Consider the following 21706-nt stretch of genomic DNA (forward strand, 5'->3'; position numbering starts at 1 on the left):
CGCACATCTTTCTGTAAACCTGCACATTTCACTCTCCAGACTGATCTATCCATCTAAGAGCACGCCCGTTTAATATAAGGATGTAAATAAATGCGTCCTCATCGAGTTCATAGGAAATAAATCTCATTAGCAGTCATAAATGTTTAGATCCTGTCTGTGCTCTCTCTCTCTCTCTCTCTCTCTCTCTCTCTCTCTCTCTCTTTTGTAACCACCCACTTGAACCGGAACCGCTTCTCGGGATTTGCAGCCCTCCCTCCCCTGTCGCTCCACGGCGCTGACAGCGCGCAGCCACAACACGGACACACGTATCTCCGCCGCTCCTCCTCTGCCGCACACGGGACGCGTCCTGCTCTTGCGATGCCCGCGGTGGCTGCGGCGGCGGCGCGTCTGCTCGCTGCACGCATCGGCTGCTACCGGTGGTGGAAGTGACACCCTCCTCCTGCCTCCTCCTCCTCCTCCTCCGTGACCGGCCGCACTCCGCAGGAGACGCACACCGACGCGCCGACTGTGGATCTGCGGGCGCCGCCACCGCCGCGGATGCTCCCAGCGCGCTCTGGTGGTCTATGCTGACCGACGCCGCCGGCGACGTGGGGGTCGATTCCGCTCCGATACGGGAAGGATAGTTTAGGAAGAGAGAGAGAGAGAGAGAGATGGGGAGCACGACCTCTTGCTGCGTGTCTGGCAGCCCCAAGCTCCGCAGAAATGCCCACTCGAGGCTGGAGTCGTACCACCAGGAGTCGGATCTGAGCAGGGAGGAGACGGGATGCAACCTGCAGCACATCAGCGACAGGGAGAACGTTGACGGTAAAATAAATAAATAACTGGATCAACTAAATAAATAAAGCTGTGTGTTTGGGGTTGCCAGCATTTGCGATTAGGTCAATCCTGGTTTTGGTTTTGGCATGCGTGCAGGAGAAGGTTGGAACATGGAGTATAATTTAGTCTAATATGAAAACCAAATGTCATCATAAACCAAACGAACAAAACAATAGAGACCACATGAACGAATGAATGGATAATAAAACAATTAATGAGTAAAGAAGCTTGGGAAATTCAAAGGACATGTAATTAGATCACCATGAATCATCTTGAAAAATAACAAAAACAGCCGTAAAAGTCCATTAAATCGGTATTCTGTAATAACTGTCACACACTTTGAGAATATGAGAACTCCATCCAGTCTGTGATAGTGTCTTTGTGCACTATTTACCACTACAACCTTCAAACTACGTCTCAGGTGATCCCTCTTGACCTCTCTAAAATCTGCACCTTTTCCCCTGGAGACTCAGCAGCCGGGGACCCGAGCCGATCCGATCCAAGCCGATCCAAGCCGAGCCGGGCACATGGAAGAGTCATGCGTGTGCGCTTTCCCCTCCCCACGTGTCCCCTGCGCGGAGACACCTGGGGAATAGGAGGGTCGCGGACAACGTCCCGTTCGTGGGGCGCAGCAGACTCCTTTGTGCTGCTCTTTGTTTTGGGCCTGCAACCGCGGAACGTAGGCCCCCCCTCCCACCGCCGCCACCGCCACCACTGACACATGCTAATATGCATTACAATTGAGCCATTCACACTGGGAAGAGTCCACTAAATGGCCTGCCTATTTTCAGCGGACGGCCGTGCATGCATTTTCTCACAAACTGTACAAGGGCCTCCTTTATTTTAGGAAATGTATAGGCCCTCACGCTGGGTAGCTGGATTTCAGACTGTTTTCCTGCATCGTACTCTACCAGACAGTTGTTTATAGCGGCAATATTTTACTGAATCCCTTATAACTGTATCAGTACATGCACTTCTGACATAAGCTTTGGATCTGGAGGCTTCTAATAACCCACAGCCACCTTCAAATACATCCTCTTTCCTGGCTCTAAGTGCACGATCATAGAAGAGTTGCAGTGTAGACGTATATGGATGAAGGGCTACTAATTGTCCCTAATTAATGCAATCCTTTGGAAATGGTTTTACCCATTCTGTATTGGGACAATGTGAAGATGGTTTGAACTTTTTATGCAGAGAAAGAGAGAGAGAGACACACACACAAGAGAGTGTGGGATGCCATTCGAGGACAGGATTCGATTCCAGCCTGCGCCACCGTGCTGAGGTCTGCATCCTTGGTTTATAGGGCGCCCACTCGCCCCGTTTGACGCCACTGTCGGCGTCTTTTAGTTTGCTTGTCCAGCTCAGAAAGGAGTTCTGAATCCTCTTCCGCGCATCCGATGGGCCCCGGAGTCAAATCGTCGCGCATTCGTGTCCCGTCTTAGCCGAGAAAGAGCAGAGATAGTGCACTATCTGCACCTACGGCTCACGGAACAAATGGTACGAGTTGTGATAGTAGGTCAAAGATGCCACACATATTCTAGCACGCTAATCTGATCTAGTCTTAGGTGTACTGATTTGTTATGTTTTTATTTTGGCAAACCAGGAAGAACAGGCAGCAGCTCAGATCCCAGCACAACGCGTGCCACAATTTAGAACATCTTCGGTGCAGTCGGACCGGTTGTCGTCTGGAGTCTCAAGCTGCCGTTTTGCTCTTTAAGAAAACCGTATTTGGCTGAAGAAAGCCCGCCGGTCCTTCCTACCCTCCGTCAGACCGAGTAGAAGTCTTTCACTGAGTCACTATGGTGTGAGATCTTCCTCTTTATCGATCACTGATGTCATTTCCTCGCGTGAACTTGCAGAGTGCATTCTGTTTGCCATTTGTGGAGGCTATTAACTGGAGTGCTTTGCGTGACACCCGGGCTCGGTATTGTTAACAGAGCCTCTATATCCCCAGCAGGCTTGTAGCGGGATCACTGAAAGCTTTGCAGAAATGTTGTTTTGTTTTAGGCAACCGCTTTGTAATAAGATGCAGAACCGAGCGCAGGGCCAGATGCAGAAAAAAGGCGACGTGCAGACGCAAACGGTGCACTGGCGCATCTCGACGGGGGGGGGGGCGGTGAGGACGACCCGTGCTGGGAAGGCCGTCTGTCGCGGCGGCGCCTGCGATTTGAGCGCGTCTAACGTCTTCGGTCTGTTCTTGAATTCACGCGCAGCACGGTGGAGATTAGCGGGCTTCATTAGAATCTGCAATATCAGAATAAAAAAATAAAAAAAACACCCAGAGAGGCAGCTGCCAGCCGGTGTCAGAGCAGATAGAGGAAGCCCCCGGGGACGGAGGGGTAGCCGAGAATTAACGGCTCAATTTGGAGCATGACGCGCCCTTATTGAGTGGGCTGGCTTTTGAACGCTGTAGCTGCTGTGTTCGGAGATGCAGTCGATTTGGAGCCCGGCAGAGTTTCGCACAGAGGCCGAATGAGCCCCCTGCATTGAGCCCGTTCACGCTACCTTTGTCTGCAATGAGTGCCGTGACCTCAGCAATGTCCCGAGCACTTCCCTTTGTGATGCACAGGGGCACGGTGTTATGAAATGAGAGAAAAACGCACACCAAGATCCTCCCATTAACCAAGTTGTCTAAAAAGCGTTTGAGAAAGGGAACTGGGCTTGTAGAGTTTTAGAGAAGACGTTAGAACCTTAGAGCCAAGGAAGCTACTCGGACGAGTAGCAGGACATCTTCTCAAAAAACTCTGCAAGGCCAGGTGCCTTTCTTAAACGCTTTTTGGATATACCATGACCTGGATGAATGAGAACCAACTTCTCCAGATTCCCTTTTCTTTCTGACAGGCCAAAACTCGTGACGCCTTTCGAATCAAACGAGCTAAAAATGCAGCGATGTTGCGGGAGCAACTCACTCGTCAGTTAAAACAGTCTCCCTTGCATCATCCAAATTTAGATTTCTATTTTCCTGCACGGTTCGGAATGAAAAATGACAGTCCCGTTCTTAAAAAGCTTTAAGTTGAGGTTGTTCCTTTGGGGCAGCAGCAGCTTTAAATCCTACTGTAACGGCTTACAGAGGCTGTGGGAGGATGTGTCAAAGCCTTACAAGCTTCTCGTGTAATTTCTTGTCACACATAAAAAAGCAGTCACGGGATCTTTTGCAGATTGCAGGTTGTGTGCAAAGTGTATTTAATTAAATTTTTGATGTTTAAGCAACTTTCAAACTGACAATAGCGAGCGTGTAAACCAAAGCGGACGTACTATCAACCAGAGAAATTCAGTCTGGCGGGATGTTTGTGTCCTCAGACAGCCGCGTCTGTCTCACTCTGGGCTATTATGTCACTTGGCTCGGATTTTAGTTTTAGTCCCGGAGTCCTGAGGCGAACTCCCCGCAGCCCTCTCTGCTAAGGACAGATAATCGCTTCACTACGTAACGCCGTCACGTCCCCCCCGACCCGTGGTCCTGAAGCCGATCCAGAACTGAACTGAAAGGCTTAGTTTGGGTGGATGAATGGGTTCGGCTGTTCTCAGCGGCTTTCGTGCAGATGCGCGGCCATTATGTCAGCGTTTGCGAACGTTCTTTGGAGGGTTGCATTAGTGAGATGACAGAGATGGGCATGTGACAAATGTCAGGGGCAGTGTCTTAATATATAACAGTTTTATTTATATTCCTTATTAAACTATCAGGTAACATGCATCAGCTATAGCTTGTATTTGCATCACGATCAGTTTCTACATGTACGCTTTTAGTCAGATGTATGTTTCTACAACAGGTTCCTCCTCTCCTCTCTTTTCTCTCTTTTTCTGTCTCTACCCGGCCGGCCTCAAGCAGATATGAGCTTAAGGTTCTGCTCAAGGTTTCTGCCTGTTAAAAGGGAGTCTTTCCTTTCGTCCGTCGCCTTCTTACTTGCTTTCTCTCGGGGTTTCAGGCTCTGGGTTTTGTAAAGCGTCTCTAGACAATTTGTATTGTCATTGACGCTATATAGATAAAACTGAATTGAATATACTGTATGAGGAATCCACCGGCCGACTGGAGTTTGCATGTTCTCCCTGTGTCTGCGTGGGTTCTCTCCAGGTTCTCCAGCTTCCTCCCACCGTCCAAAGACATGCTGGTTAGGTTCATTGGTGATTCTAAATTGGCTGTAGGGGTGATCGTGAATGGTTGTCTGTCTCTCTGTGATGGACTGGAGACCTGTCCAGGGTGTACCCTGCCTCTTGCCCCGATGTCCATCACTGCATAAGGCCCGCACCAAATAATTTGTCCCGGCATGATAATAATTCAGGGATTCCAAACCGAGTGTGCAGAGAAGCTGGTCTGGCTTTCAAACTATAAGAGTGCACCACCAAAATCCACAAGTCAAGATTGCACCCTGGCATTCAGTCAGTGCCGAGTCTTCACATTAAAATGCACTGATTTATTCATTTTTATTTTAGTTTTAAAGGTGGGAATTTAACAGTTTCATAACACAGATAACACCGGCATAAATGTGTAAACTAAAACTCCAAAGCACCTCATTAATATTTCATCACATTCCTGCAGAACTGGCTAGAAAGTGTTGCCGTGAAGCCGCCAGGGATAACGCCGATGCTACGCTATGAACTAAAAGGAGACACTGAAAGACGCCGTGGATGGAGAGAGAGAGAGAGAGAGAGAGAGAGAGAGCGGGAGAGTCATATGATCTGCCTTCCTCCGACAAAGCTCGCTGTGTTTCTCTCTTAAAATGACCGCGAGGCTCCACGCGTCAGCTGACGCTCTTTTATATTTAGGTGCAGCGTATGGAGGGTGGGTGGAAGGAAGCAGGCCTCTCCAGGGGTTTTACTGCAAGGTTTGGGTAATGTGGTGAAACTGGTGTTGTTATCCAGACTGGATTGACAGATGGTAAATGAACAAACCTATAGTCGATGCTTTCTTCCTGTTTTTGGATTATTCAGGAAAAAATAAAAAGTAAAAAGAAGCAATCAACAGAAATGAAACAACATCACAAGATTGCAGTATTGAAGTGGGGCGAGTAGAATACTATGTGGCGTGTCTTTCCATCAGAAAGTGTTATTACCCTAATACATGCAGACTGAGTGCAGACTTTAATGTACGGTATGAAAGATTGATTTCATACCGTAGGAACTGGAATAAGAGCCTGATTGAACTTGATCCTCTGTTTATTCTCCTCTTAATCGGGGTATTAGTGCTCTCGTGAAGTGACACTTTGATGTCTTCAGTCCCAGATCTTATATTTGATCTTTGCATGATAGAGTAAAAGTGGTCGGACAGTGAAGAGTGGAAACTTGAAACCAAAGATCTAGTGATTATGTGGGTTTCAGTTTGTTTGTTATCAGTCCTCTCCTTTAAAATGGCTCAGGCCCCCGTTCACACCTTGTATTCACATCTGTCCCGGGCTATCCGATCACAAGTGGCCTGTGATGGCCCCTGTCAGTTGTCAGGTGGGCAGATTGTCCTGCGCTGTCCCCCGTCTGCCATTGGAGACTCATCGCCACGCCCCTCCGAAGGACCGATTGGTCGGGGTTCCTATTTAAACGTTGCGCTGACATCACTCTGGGGCAGCTGGAATTCAACTCCAACAGTTTGGTGGTGTACCGAACAGTGCATAGCGATCGTTAGTACGAATGACATTAGAAATATTTAGTTAGTGAGAACTTTGTTATTTAAGCACCTTTGTTTTGTCGTCAAGAGCTGGATTTTACACCTCTTGGTTTGGTCTATATGTTTAGTTGCCTTTTGTTTTACCAATTTCTTTGTTTTATTCAAGTGCTGCGCTTTCTGTTAACCTTAATCATTCATAATAAACCTTAACAAAAAGCAGATTCAGTCTGGTATAATGTTGCTTCCCTCATCCCTAACAGAGCTGGGTCGTAACACGGCCAGTTTAAAGTACAGGTGTGAACACATCCATTGAGGTTGCATTTGAGTGATCCGACCTCATGCCACATTTGGAGGCGGCTTGGGACACATTTGACCTCATTCCTTTGTTAGTGTGTACGTAACAATGCTTCAATAATGCCTACTCAGCAGGGGAGCTCTTGCGTAAGCAGAGTTTTGCCTCATTCACTCAGGAAAAAAAACACACAAAACCCCTACTATGAATGATTGGTAGTAAAGGACAAAGCACTGTAATTATTGTCTGTTCATTGCCAATGAAAGCCTTTTAAAATATTCTGTCCATGTAGCTGTTAACTATCTGAATAATAAATTAATCTAAACAAGAATGAAGAAATTGAACAGTTATAATTACTTGTAATATGAGTACACTGTGCGAGAGTCCGTAAAAACAAACAGAAACGTATCGGTATGTGGTTCATTATTGATGCAATCATGCTAATGTATGTGGAGTAAAGTTACACGTCTATTTACCTTTATTATTTACCGGAGATTTTTCTGGCACGGCGGTTAAATTATGGTGCGTGTGGACGTTTCCAGGATTAATAAATAAAGTTCACACCTTGTTCCTGTTTGCGGTTCTGGTACGACAGTCGCAGGTGATCCATCAGAGACAGCAGCTGTTATAATATTCTGCCGCGCCCCACATGATGTCGGCGTTTGTTTGCATACAGAACGGGAAACTGAGATCGGGTCTGAAGTGCTGCCAGGTGTGAACACAGGTGTGAACTAACCTAACCTGAAGAGACACGGATCCAATTTAAGATTTGTTCCTCTGTTTCTTTGGTGTTTAATAAGTGGACATACTGTTTTATTAGGATGGTGGCTTTGACTGTAATGCTGGAGGTGGATTCTGTCACAGATTCAGACTCAACAGGCAAGGCAGTAGAGGACTTTTGTGTATTTCAGGGCAACAGTTGGAAACAAGCATTTAGGCCAAATCTGGGAATTAGAAAGAGGAAAGCCAGCTGTCTAAATACTCAGATGATTCAAAAACATGGACAAACCAAACGCCGCTGCAACTATAAGATGCAATCTGGCAAAACAGTGAATGATGGCTGTGGGAGAGCACTGATGTCAAGCAGAGAGCAGGTGTGTCGACACACTGATCAGGTGGCTGGTTCGAGACAGCAGGTGGAAACAACACAGGTTCATACAAAAAAACTGGAGCGAGGAGGACAAAGCAGCTGTTGTCGTGGCAGCTGAAACATGACGTAAACTTATTTCGTCCCATCCTTTCTCTCACCAAGACCACAGCAACACGGGACTCTTCTTGCTGCCTTAATATGAAAAACATGTTAGCCCGAACAGTTTAGCAAGCGAACGACCGGGTTGCTTAACGTTGGAAGTGTGAAGGCATAATGAAAAGATGAGGCTGAAATATTCCTCAGACATATCATGAAATTACACTGATCAGCCACAACATTATGACCCCCGACGAGCGAAGTGAAGAACGTCGACCATCTTGTGACAATTCAGTGTTCTGCTGGGAAACTTCTGGACCTGGCATTCATTGGTGTGGATGTTACTTAGACATGTACCACCCACCTAGACCACACCAGGCACCCCCACCCCATAGCAATGACACTCCTTGATGGCAGCAACAAAAACAAGGTGCTGACCTGGCCTCCAAATTCACTAGATCCCAAACTGATCAAGTATCTGTGGGATACAGATCCAGACACCACAGGACACCCTCAGAAGGCCATTCTCTGATGAGTCCCAACTGTTTTGGAGGCACAAGAGGAGACCTACACAGTATTAGGAAGGTGGTCATAATGTTATGCCTGATCGGTGCATGAAGACAAGTCTATGCAACTAAACTACAGAGCATTAACTGAAAACTTCAGCTTTGCAGCTGTTAAACTCAGACCTTCCACCTACGACGAGGGCGTCGTTCGTTTTGAATCTTCTCGTGAACACGACCCAGTGTTATAATGTTTTTAACAAACACGTCTGGCGTAAAGTTAAACCAATTAAAATTTTAGATATTCTTTCTCGCAGTTTTGCCCTGTGACCGGTGACTTTAAAAAGAGTTTATCACGTTGTTGTGTCTGAGCACACGGTTAGATAATGGAGTAATATGACACAGTTTTGCTGAAGTAGCACAGAGCATCCGATTCTTTCCACTGCTGAAGCCACATCAAGACCCGCTGCTATTTTTACAGCAGCAAAACGAGTCATGTGTTCCAGCGGGGACAGATGACTGGCTCAGCTCATCATGTCTACTAAATAAAAAAATAAATAATAATAATAGTAATAATAAACACCCAAATAGATGAATCAGAAAGTAGACTTCTCCCTTTCTTCTCCCTTTGTTGTGGATAAATTATTCCATCCTATTCACAGGAGAGAGTCCCTGTGTGATTTATTGACTAGTAATGAGGGAGTAATTTACCCCCTCCTCCCCCTCCCCCAGTACGCAGCACCTCGTCTCGCTAATTATCACTTCAGAAAGACGTGACGGCTTTGAGGCGGTCGAGGCAGAAAACACTTAAAAGGCAGTCTGATTTAAATTAACGCGGATTAGATCGTGCGAGGCGCTGTGCGGTTCATGTTACGAAACCAATCAAAATCAAAAAAGAGCTTCCACTCACTTTGGACGCATGTGCATCAACGGACCGAAACTTGTGACCGACCCCGGTCAAGCAGGGTCAATTGGTGGTTGAATGGCCAGTGGTTCAGTACGCGCAATCATCTGTATGACGGATCTTGTTCCTATGTTTTCTGTCAATGTTAATAGGGGAAGATAGTATCGTTTGTGTCAGATACCTTCTGCATGAGGCTACAAAGGAGTTGTAAGAACTGTGTAATCAGTAATATTTGGTATAATGTATTTAAAAGATGGATGAACCCTCTGTCACATTACCTTTAGGTTATCTAAGGGTAACGTAATGATTTTAAAGTGTAGTGTTGTGTCTCTGGCCGCCGCCATCTTGGCAGGCTCCACCTGAAGTCCCGGCCAATCCAAAAAATGGTCAAAGAAGATATGTGCGTACCTTTAAGTCTTGTTTAAATTTAACCTTAGATAATATTCACCCACAGTGCATTTGTCACAACTAGGAAACCAGCTTACCCCAGCCATGAGGTTGGCGTGAGGCACCGCACATGTCCACGGCCATTTCACTCTTGATACATTTGAGCTTTGCCGTGAAAGAGAACGTACGCCACATTTTTGAGCGTACGCACCCTTTGTACATGAGGCCTGAGGACTGTTTTTGTAGCAGGCTGTAAATTGTGTGTTGGACATTATAACATGGGATTCGATGGGGATTGTTCTTTTTTCTAGACGGCCTCAAGTGACTATTGGAGGAACTGCAGTTTCTGGCAGTTAGCATGTTTGCTTATTTTAATTTTTTTTTAGCCTTTTAAGTTGCAGCTTGGGCGGCACAGTGTCGTGGTGGTTAGCACTGATGCCACACAGCAAGAAGGTTCTGGGTTCGAATCCATCCATCCATCCTTTCTATGTGGAGTTTCCATGTTCTCCCTGTGTCTGCGTGGGTTCTGTCCAGGTACTCCAGCTTCCTTCCACCGTCCAAAGACATGCTGGTTAGGTTCATTGGTGATTCTAAATTGGCTGTAGGTGTGAGTGTGAATGGTTTGTTGTCTGTCTGTGTTAGCCCTGTGATAGACTGGAGACCTGTCCAGGGTGTACTCCGCCTCTCGATCAATGACAGCTGGGATAGGCTCCAGTCACTGTTGCTCTCCTGTCCCTCGCCGCATAAAGCCAAGAGATCTGATTGGCTTGGCAGATCTTTGCAGGACCATAATCAGTTCTCAGCAGAGAGACTCCAGACCAAATTTCTGTCACAGTAAATGTGGGGGTGGGGAAGTTCGTCTGGCTTCTAGATATTAATCGTTTTCTGATGTTTGTGCTACAGTGGTCTAACTGTAGTACGGTACTGATGTGCCTGTATGCTGTCAGTGCTTTCCCAGAGAATTTGCCCTTTCTCTCCCAGCAGTATGGGGCCATGTGCATGTGAATATGTGCAGGTCCTGTTTGTCTAACCCGGTCTAACACCACGCTGAGCCTACGGCCATTGTGCATATGTGCCTGTGTGTGTGTGTTTGTTGAAACAGAATAAGAGGGGCTAGAATAACGTCCTCCTGTTGTTTGACACGTGACATGATAATGAAGACGGAACAAAAGTGCTCAGGCTCAGCAGTCAACACACTTTATTTTACCTGACATTACTAATCTCCCTCTGGCCTAAATGTATTTATGGCTCAATATTCTGAAGCAGCAAACAGGGACGTGTAAACAGAAGGTACTTTAGTTCATCACGCTCTTGATATCTATGTATATAATTCTTTGTCATTGTTTGGATAAATGTAAGAGAAAATGTAAATTTGTGACATTTTAATCCTCTCAATGTTGTTTTCCCACTCATCATCAATGAGTATTCCACGCCTTCATCATGTGTAGCTCACCGCAGACCAGTCCACAGTCTCTCTCTTCTTAGATTACAGCACATGACTGAACAGTGAACACGTTTTCATTGACTGCATGGGAGCGAATCAGTGTCCATGCCACCGCAGACTGCAGCAATAACACCAGCAGTGTTGAGTTTTATTTTTCCACCAGGATCTGTGCTGCTTTTTTGAATAACCATTGACTGTATATACGTATGTATATGGGAAATAACTCAACTGTCTGTGTGGATCAGCTGCTTCTGCGGCGAAACTCACCTCTACGCTCAAAGTTGGAAAAATGATGTGTTCAGTTCACATTTCACAATAATATGAACGTGTTCAATGAACGGCGTTCATGCACAACACTGAACTCCAGGGACACATTCAGAACAGTGCACATTGTAGATGCTGCTCAAACTGCTGGAGGCAGAGCTGCTCTAAGGATGAGAACAGTCCAAAAACCAAAAACCAACTAATTATTAATGATTCATTTGTTCTTACACAGAAACTTTTGGAGCCGGCATTCATTGGTGTGGACGTTACTTAGACATGTAGCACCCACCTAGACCAGACCAGGCACCCCCACCCCATAGACCAGACCAGGCAGCCCCACCCCATAGCAATGACACTCCTTGATGGCAGCAGCGAAAACTCTTTAGGAACAACTCAAAACAACATGAAGAACAGCACAAGGTGTTGACCTGACCTCCAAATTCACTAGATCCCAAACTGATCAAGTATCTGTGGGATGATCCACAGAGGCCCCTCCCCTCAAAGGCCCCCACTAACAACATTGAGTTGCCAGACACCACAGGACACCCTCAGAAGGTCCATGTCCATTCCCTGATGAGTCCCAACTGTTTTGGAGGCACAAGGGAGACCTACACAATATTACCTCGGTTTGTGTACGGTACATTTCCAGATGTAGACACTGCCACTAAGTGGATGCAACAAGTTGCCCTGTGTTGTATCAATGTGCACTCCACCCTGCACCTCTTTACAGAGCAGGCACCTTAATAAATGCACTTGCTAATATCCAGCGCCCCTTTATCGAAACATATTTGCATAGCTGTTTACTTCCTCTCTGCTTGTTTTGCTTTTGCTGGTTTCTGAACGTTTTTTGCAAATGATGCGTTTCATATGGAAAGACATTGAAATCATACCAATCTATGGGCAGCTGCAAGACGGTAAGCTGAAAAAGGCTGATTCACCCAGGAAAACGAAGGCATTGCATAATAAAAGGTTTAAAATTACACCCGACCCCTTCGGCCGTTGACGAAAATACTTCATCTTTTAGGTTTCCCGATCTGAGAATCTGTTAGAACCTTTGCCAGACCTAAAGTTAAAGAGTTGGAGAAACGGATATTCTTAAAACAAAGCACATTGTGGTAACAGATAGCAGCATTGTGTTGCTGAGGCCGGCGTGTTTAAGGAAAAGCTGCCACTGACGCTGCAAGATGCTTGAAAGAGGAAGTCTGCAAAATCCAACACTCGTCCACCAACAGCTTTGTGTGCATTCTGGCATAACACATGGGCATAATCTTACAAATGTGGAACAATGTTCAGGATTCCTTTGCTTGCTTTTTGTTTTGGTAAATAAAAAAAAAATGCTAGGAGCACTATAGTGCATTTATGAATCGTGCTGCTAAGAGCTCAGTGCACTTGTTGTTAATTCATTATGCAGGAGCAGTAAAGCAGACTGGTAGGCTTGCCAGCTGGTAGGTTAGCCGAGCTGCTCCTGTTTCAGTTGCGCAGTAGCCGGGCAGCAAGTCTTCGTTAAAGTTTACCCGGGGCGGCGGGTGTCGCGTGTCAACACTTGACACCAGCTGATGTGCACAATGGGAATTCCAGTCATTCGGCCTGGTGGGACAGGTCCTTCGGAAATGCTTACGCTAATCAGGAAAAGCTTTAAGGGCTGTGTAAGGTGAGAGAGGTTTATTTATTGTATCATCTTTTAAATACAGTAAGGAGAATGAGTTTTACATGAACCAGGAACCATGAACTTGCAGGAGAAGTAAATAACATTGACCATCTTGTGTCAATTCAGTGTTCTGCTGGGAAACTTTTGGACCTGGCATTCATTCATGTGAGTGTTTCTTAGATATGTAGCACCCACCTAGACCAGACCAGGCACCCCCACCCCATAGCAATGACACTCCTTGATGGCAGCGGCGAAAACGGTTTAGGAACGACTCAAAAAAACATGAAGAACGGCACAAGGTGTTGACCTGGCCTCCAAATTCACTAGATCCCAAACTGATCAAGTATCTGTGGGATGATCCACAGAGGCCCCTACCCTCAAAGGCCCCCCCACTGTCCAGGACACCCTCAGAAGGCCCATGTCCATTCTCTGATGAGTCACAACTGTTTTTTCGAGGCACAAGGAAGACCTACACAATATTAGGAAGGTGGTCATAATGTTATGCCTGATGAATGGCGCAACTAGCTACAGTGTCCAAAACCTTTTTCCTTTTGTTTGTTTATTTCTGCTAGTGTTAAGTGTTGGCTTCGTTTTGCAGCCCAGAGGTTGTTGCTCGGCACAAACAGGATTCAGCAAAGAGAAACTATTATTATCACCGTGTCATTTTATGAATAAATCAGATCAGAGCTGCAGGATGTTCTGCTGATTAGAAAGTGAATTTTCCCTGGATATGATTATTTCTACGCTCCCCTTTTGCTAACAGTGTTCTACACATTTTAATCCCACTGCAGTCAGTTGTCCCACAGCAGCTGCTGGGACCGAGGCAGATGATCTGACATGTTGCTCCCACCGCCTGCACTGTAATCAAATAGTCTGGATCTTTTACAGTCAGATTGTAGGAGTCCGAACAGTTGGCGGTGCAAACTGCATGCCGGGCATTTTGAAACGCTGATTTCACCAAAAGCAGCCACTTTGGGAGCGTTGACGGAGAACATCTTTGCACAGACTCAAGCACATGAGCACCAAAAAACCCCAAAACACCACGGCTGATCTGTTGTCATTTCTAACGTTGTTTAGGTGCATTTTCTCTAGAAAGCCATGTTTTGTTTAATCACTGCTCCTTGTGATAAAGTTGCTGATATTATCTGCAGGGAAACAAGCCACCAAAGAATCCTCGGCACGTACGGTGAGGGCACGCGTTTTGAGAGTGTGCGTCCCGCGCGCTTCGGGACATGATCCAAACCAGATTAGCTTCGCATGGGATCGAATCAGGCCTGGATGCGTTTGAGTGCAGAGGAACAAAAAACAAAAAAATGAGCACACGGTCTCACGGAAGGAAAAATGTGGGACAGTGGTGTCAAAGGACAAAGCTTGTGATTGCAAAGGAAAAAAAAAAAAAAGCTCAAATCAGCTTAATGCTAATCTTAGCATGCTAGTATGCTAACATCGACACTGTTAACGTGCTCGCATTTAGCAGGTTTAGTGGTTTAATCGTCTTGGTTTAGCATGCTAATCTTTGCTAACTGGCGCTGAACGCAAGTGCAGCTGAGGCATTAGTCATCATTTTAGTATGTGTTGAGGTTTTCTGGCTTTGACCAAAGTTTTTTTCCGCAATGAATCTATTTTATTTGCAAATAAAAAGCCAGAAATGAAGTCTTGAAGGCTTGTCAAGTAAGGAAAGTCGTTATCAATCCTGTTAACCCTGTCAAACCTAATCTCTAAGAGCACGACACATCTCCGACTGTGATGCATTTCTGATCATTTGAAATCCTTTGTGTTTTCACAGAGCTGAACATGGAGTACAATCCATCGGACCATCCGCGGGCCAGCACCATATTCCTCAGCAAATCGCAGAATGATGGTGAGTCCTTTTGTTTCTCAGTTTCTTATTTTCAATTCAATTCGCCGGCATCTCACACGTGCATGAATAAAAACAAGTTAGCCCGTCTCAAGGTGGCTCTCCTAGGTTTGTAATGGACCTCATTCGCCTTAATTTGGTGGCAAATATCTTCAAATACGACATCAAAACAAAGACACTGTGAGGGGGAAAAAACAATCTAGGCATGTTGTACACAGTATCGGATCCCAGAGCTGCTTCAGACCAGCTGATGTCTGTAATTTATGCCGCTGCCCCAAGGCGTCCGACTGAGAGCTCCAGCATCCTGTTTGGAGGGAGTTGGGGCGCACTGTGACAGAGGAAATATTATCATGTTTCACGGAGCCATAAACACCACAGCATGAGATCATTGCCTTTGTTAGAGTATCAGGAACAAACTGCAATTTGAAAAATGCCTCTTTCTTGTTAAATATCATATTGCATCACTGCATTCAACCGATATATGCTCTTATGTTCACAAACTCCTTCATTCGGAGAATTCGTAAGTGACACGTGATTGATATTTGGCCGGCTCTAACCGACACTACATGGTCCCCTGAAGACCAAACCAATATTAAATATATTTTACTAGCATATGTTGCCTAAGTGCAAATGTGCAAAAAAAACACCCAAAAAATGCATAAATCACAGTTTAATGTCTTTTATATTGGGTTTGGTTGTGTTATTTTCACTGTATTTGTTGGAGTAAAAATATGATATAGCGCTAGCCCTATTCTTTATAGCGTGCTTAGCTTGTGACCCTTTCAGCAACATGAATCGTGACCAATTCTCACAATTACGCAGCAAATTTCCGTTTCCGTTTTATTTTCAGTATTTAGAGGAATGATGTCATGTTTTAGAAAAAGGGGAAACGAAAATGCAAAATAACGATTTTAAAAAGATATTTTTTGTCTTCTTCTATGCTCTCTTTTTTATTATCTCTTACGTCACAAACAGATTTCAAAGCAGATTTAATATGTAAAGATATGAATCAGAATTGTGAAGATGTCGCTTCTTGTATTTTCACTTAAAAGATGTATAACCTGTATACGTTAGGATATTGGTATTCTGCTGTTGTCTCTTTAAGAGAAGACATGTCTCTGATACAAAGGGAATAATGGTTCCTCTTTCTTTTTCAGAGTTGCCTTACAGGAACGGTGAGTAATGTGACTTTGTCTCCCTCTAGAGGCCCAACAGCGCAATTCCCTCTCTTCCCTCTAACGTTTTCCCTGTCACTTCTCAGCAGTTATATGAAAACACTTTTTTTTTTTTTTTTTTGCTTTTTGTGGTGGCGGTGTGTTGTTAATAAGTGCTCTGTTCTTTTTTTTGTGTTGGTCTTTTTGCTGCTGGCAGTGGAGCACAAATTCAGTTTGTTGACGATACTATTTTTATTTTTACAGTGCGAGAAAAACGAAAGAGCCTCTTCATCAATAATGTGAGTGTTGTTTTTGTACGGTTTCTCTCTAAAAATCTAAACCATGCTATTTCTAATCTATTATTTATTAAAAATGAGCCATCAAACCTTACATCTACCATTCATTCATTCATTCATTCATTTATTGCTTCAGTCAGTATAAGCTGTGTAGACACTGTGTTTAAAAGAAGCTGGAAATTCATAGGTTGCACGTCGCCGTTGCACGCTTTATGTGGGTCAGACAAAAACATGTACACTCTAATAACAGTCACGGTGTGTGTGTGTGTGTGTGTGTGTGTGTGTGTGTTTGTAGCATGGGACATCGAGGCGGAAATACAGCTCCTGCTCCACCATCTTCCTCGACGACAACACCGCCAGCCAGCCCAACCTCAAATACACCATCAAATGGTTGTTACGAGAAACCAGCGCACAAACACAGCACAACAACAGTACGCCTGTCAGTAAAATCCACGTAAACCTAATGTTTTTTTTCCTCTTTACAGTGTAGCACTGGCCATTTACTACCATATAAAAAACAGGTGAGAGTTCAAATACTGTTTACTTTGAATGTGAACGCATAGACTGCACAATCTGCATAATGTGTGTTTGTTGTATTCATGCACAAAATAATATGCATGGGTGGTAGGATTTAAAGTCAAATTACATCTAATGAAAAAGGTTGACTGATTGCTGTACACCGATCAGGCTTAACATTATGACCACCCTCCTAGTATTGTGTCGGTTTCCCTTGTGGTGACTCATTACAGAATGGACATGGGTCTTCTGAGGGTGTCCTGTGGTGTCTGGCAACACAATGTTGTTAGTGGGGGGACCTTTGAGGGGAGGGGCCTCTGTGGATCATCCCACAGATACTTGATCAGTTTGGGATCTAGTGAATTTGGAGGCCAAATCTGAAAAGTTTTAATTGAAGCACTAAGGAAGCACTTTAAGAACTCTTAGAACTTTTTAGAACCGCTACTATGCGATGAATGACGATATGTGGTATGCAGTGTATAATTGTGCAGTGTGCCTGTGGAATATGTGCTGGTTGATTGTACAGTATGCGTGCTGCTTTTGTTGTTGACTGTGTCTCTTGTCCCTTGTTTGAATAAGCTACTACAATGCGCCTTTTTAAATTGCCCCTTGGGGACAAATAAAGTGCTTTGAATTGAATTGAAAGGAGGAAGACTGTAGTGGTAACCAACATCTACTAGAAGTATGGCTGAAAAACTTACGGATGTAGCTTGGGTTCTATGAATGCATTGTCTCTGGTGGACATAGGATGTAGAAATAGTGATGAACGATGAGGACAAACATATTGGTTTGGCTATCCCTCATTGGAGAGTGCTGGATGAACAGAAAGGACTGAGAACATCCTGTTGGGGATGGCTGCTGCCATCAAGGAGTGTCATTGCTATGGGGTGGGGGTGCCTGGTCTGGTCTAGGTGGGTGCTACTTGTCTAAGTAACATCCACACCAATGAATGCCAGGTCCAAAACGTTGAATTGTCACAAGATGGTCAATGTTATTCACTTCTCCTGTCAGTGGTCATAATGTTGTGGCTGATTGGTGTAGGTTTGAATTACTGCACTAAACCTATTGCACTTGTAGAAGCCATTTAGTCATAATTCATAAACCACGTCAACCACGTTTCATTTCAGGGACACAGACGGAGGAATGCTTCTCGATATCTTTGACGAGAAACTTCACCCTCTCTCGGTGAGATATTTGATTTAATCCATTGTTTTGAATGTCCTCCATTGTCTTTTGGTCTTGTACTAGAGCTGCAGTTGTATTTTTAATGTGTTAGAACCAGGATTTGTACGTTTATTTAGTTCGTTTTCTATTTTATCTCCCCTTCTTTTCTGTACTTCTTGTTCCTATATGTCCTTCCTCCTATTATCATCATAATTTATTTGGCCCCCTCCAATGTGTTCCATCTTATTTTCTTACCCTTCCTCCATCCTAACTCCTTTCTTTTCTGCCTTCGTCCAGAAATCGGCGGTTCCGCTGGACTACAACCAACACGACCCGGAGCAGAAGCAGATCTACCGATTCGTCAGGACGTTGTTCAGCGCTGCTCAGCTCACGGCCGAGTGCGCTATCGTCACGCTGGTGAGATTTTATTTTTGGGAAGACATGTACCAAAGGTGTTTTTACAGTAAAAACCAGACTGATGTAGGGTACATGAGTAGGTTACGTCGTCTATGTCCTGCAGTACCCTAAATGAGCCGTTACTCTTCTACCCAACAATTTGATTGGCCCGGTAGATCTTTGCAGGAGCATCATCAGTTCCCAACGAAGAGACTCCAGACCGACTTTCTGTCACAGAAAAATCATTTGTTGGGTAGTTGATCTGGCTTCCAGGCTTCTCATGCACACACAGATCTGGTCTGTTTAGACCTGAGGGGGAGCCTTGTGTCTGATGCGACCAGACAAGCCAGGGTCATGTGTGTAAATTGTCGTGGAGACTTCATTCTAAATACCACGTTGTGTGTCTGGTCCCAGAGAACAATGCTGAATGTAAGCGCCATGGCAGAAAGAATGAATGTACGCCTCCTGACATTGTGGAGCGGAGCGCTACAGCACATTAGTCCGATTAGATCATCCACCTTTTTGAGAACGTTCTAGGTCATGAGGTTTCAAGCTTGTTGTGGTTTGCCGTTTGGGGATTATTGGATATTAGAGCCTCAGTTTTCGGCTACGTCTTCTCTATCTTTATCTGTATTCGTCCGGTCCACAGATCTACCTGGAGAGGCTCCTGACCTACGCAGAGATCGACATCTGCCCCGGGAACTGGAAGAGGATCGTTCTGGGAGCGATCCTCCTGGCCTCAAAAGTCTGGGACGACCAGGCGGTGTGGAACGTCGACTACTGCCAGATCCTCAAGGACATCACAGTGGAGGACATGTACGTGAGCAAACACAAGTCTTATCAGAATATGAGTCTGGTAACACGCTGTTTGGATTTCACTGTGGAGATACAGAGAATTTTTATAATTTTTTTTTTCTGAATCCCGTCGCCAGGAACGAACTGGAGCGCCAGTTTCTGGAGCTGCTGCAGTTCAACATCAACGTGCCGTCCAGTGTCTACGCCAAGTACTACTTTGACCTGCGGTCGCTCTCAGAGTCCAACAACCTCAGCTTCCCTCTGGAGCCGCTCAGCAGGGAGAAGGCCCAAAAACTAGAGGTGAGCTTCAGCTTCCATTCAGTCCTTTCTCCCTTGATGTAATTTAAGCTGTATTTTTGGATTTCACTATGGATTGTGTTTCAAGAGATACAGAGAATTTTTTATATTTTTTTGCATGCAGTCCAGTCCAATACAACCTTCTCATCTCTCTCATCTCACTCGTCTTTTTTATCTCATATTTTCTCATCTTGTCTCATCTTGTCTTGACTTATGTCATCTCATTTCATCATATTTTGTCATCTTGTCTTGTCTTGTCTCACCTCGTATTGGTTTGTCTTGTATTATTTTGTCTTTTTGAGTCTTGTCCTATTTTATCTCATCTCACCTCATCTCATGCCACCTTGCCTTACCTCATATCGTATTGTCTTGTCTTATCTCATATCGTCTTGTCTCATCTCGTCTAAGGAGTACCTTTAGTAACAGACTCATCCTACCAAAATGTACCACAGAACGCCACAGGAGGTCATTCCTGCTTGTGGCCATCAAACTTTAAGACTCCTCCCGCTGAGTGTTAGTCACTCACCTTTAACACTTCAGATGCCGTTAATTTATTTGCAACCTCTTACCTCTGTATTTTGTGAATACTTGTGCAATACTGTTCTTTTACTTTAAAATGCATCTTACTTATTTTTATATATTTTTGTACAACTTTTATTCTATTGTATTTGCTCTGTTAACTAGCAACTGTCACTTTATGGGAGCAACAGCAACAAAACAATTTCCTTGAAGGATTAATAAAGTATTCTGATTCTGATTCTGATATTGTTTTGTCTTGTCTCATCTTGTCTCATATCGTCTTGTCTTGTCTCATCTCATCTCATATCGTCTTGTCTCATCTCGTCTCATCTCATATCATCTTGTCTTGTCTTATCTCATATCGTCTTGTCTTGTCTCATCTCGTCTCATATTTTCTTGTCTTGTCTCATTTCGTCTCATCTCATATTGTCTTGTCTCATCTCGTCTCATCTCATATCGTCTTGTCTTGTCTTATCTTATCTCATCTCATATCGTCCTGTCCTGTCCTCATCCTGACTTATCTGTCACGTCCTCTCCTGCAGGCTATATCCAGACTGTGCGATGACAAGTACAAAGACGCGCGGAGAGCGGCCAGGAAGCGCTCAGCCAGCGTGGACAATCTGTGTGGGATCCGATGGGTTCCTGCAATCCTCTCCTAACCACTAACAGACTCTGGCATCGGGCTACATTCCCACGCTGACCGGAGGACAGACGCACCGACATGTCTTTGTGTTTGAGCTCAAGAACGGCAGGAGAGTGACTTCGACCTGAAACCAAACAGTGGACCGCACACCTTCAAACCGGAGTCCAGGAACCTGAACTACTCGTATACGGAGAGGTTTCTACGGAACATCTAGCTTTGGACCACATCAGACAGAGCCTTAAAACTCTTAGGACATCATGGCATTATGAACCTGTCTTAATATAATCTATTTCTGGTCTAGTTTTAAAAGATTTGACATAACCTGGTCCTTCAGATGGTCCTGCAACTTCACAGTGACACACATTATTTATTTTTACTTCATTATCGCAGCTTTTCCGCCCGTTGCAGCCGAACCCATGGTAGCTGCAGAACTTCACAAACAGTAGCACAGCACTGGACTTTCTACTGGTTATTTATTTCCTTTTTTGGATTTTACAGAATAGTAAAAGTGTTAGCGAGTTTTTTTCTGCTTTCGGAAATCTTCAAGGTTTACAGTATTTCTAGCGCACCTCTTGATACTCAGGTAGTCCGTTTAATATGTTGATTTATATTTGCTCCTCATCTCAGTTACACTCAAGACTGAAACACATGGTTTGGAGATGAAAAGGGCCAGAGCGAGTAAAAAAAATGATATTTCGAGTGTAATATTGTAGTTTCGGGGGGACATGCACAATCAGACAACCAGGCTTTAATAGACGGGAGGTACTTCACAGCATGTTTTCTAGACTCAATCAGTATTCATTAACTTGTCAAGTAGTGTTTGTTTAACTTTTTTTTTTCCACAAGCCAAGAAGAAGCTTAGAGTAGAACAAAGCACACCTCTCAATGTGGATAGTTAAAAACCTGCCAATTCAGTTTGTGGTCACCTAAGGGTTTATCAGTTCAGGAAAAATGATGAATTGTGGGATTTCTTGGTACACTTGAGCCAGATTTGGATGAAAAATGTGCCTCACAGCACAGAAACGTTGCAT

General features: G+C 44.6%; 1 protein-coding gene across 1 annotated transcript; it reads left to right on the plus strand.

Annotated features, from left to right (window-relative positions):
- Positions 1 to 364: 364 nt before the first annotated feature.
- Positions 365 to 21409, plus strand: LOC311489286 (cyclin-Y-like). Its single transcript, XM_084546302.1, has 11 exons — positions 365 to 804; positions 14824 to 14898; positions 16053 to 16070; positions 16314 to 16348; positions 16641 to 16735; positions 16831 to 16866; positions 17989 to 18046; positions 18323 to 18442; positions 19071 to 19237; positions 19354 to 19516; positions 20575 to 21409. The coding sequence occupies exons 1-11, from the start codon at positions 651 to 653 to the stop codon at positions 20689 to 20691; spliced, it is 1038 nt and encodes a 345-aa protein (XP_084402428.1). The 5' UTR covers positions 365 to 650; the 3' UTR covers positions 20692 to 21409.
- Positions 21410 to 21706: the final 297 nt, after the last annotated feature.

The sequence above is a fragment of the Chelon labrosus genome, assembly GCF_963514085.1.
Source record: "Chelon labrosus genome assembly, chromosome: 6".
NCBI lineage: Eukaryota > Metazoa > Chordata > Actinopteri > Mugiliformes > Mugilidae > Chelon > Chelon labrosus.

Excerpts from the sequence above, each read along its gene's own strand:
- LOC311489286 (XM_084546302.1), top strand. The coding sequence starts at position 651 with ATGGGGAGCACGACCTCTTGCTGCGTGTCTGGCAGCCCCAAGCTCCGC. Across the intron at positions 805-14,823 it reads CGACAGGGAGAACGTTGACG|AGCTGAACATGGAGTACAAT; the intron begins GTAAAATAAATA and ends GTGTTTTCACAG. Across the intron at positions 16,349-16,640 it reads AGAGCCTCTTCATCAATAAT|CATGGGACATCGAGGCGGAA; the intron begins GTGAGTGTTGTT and ends GTGTGTTTGTAG.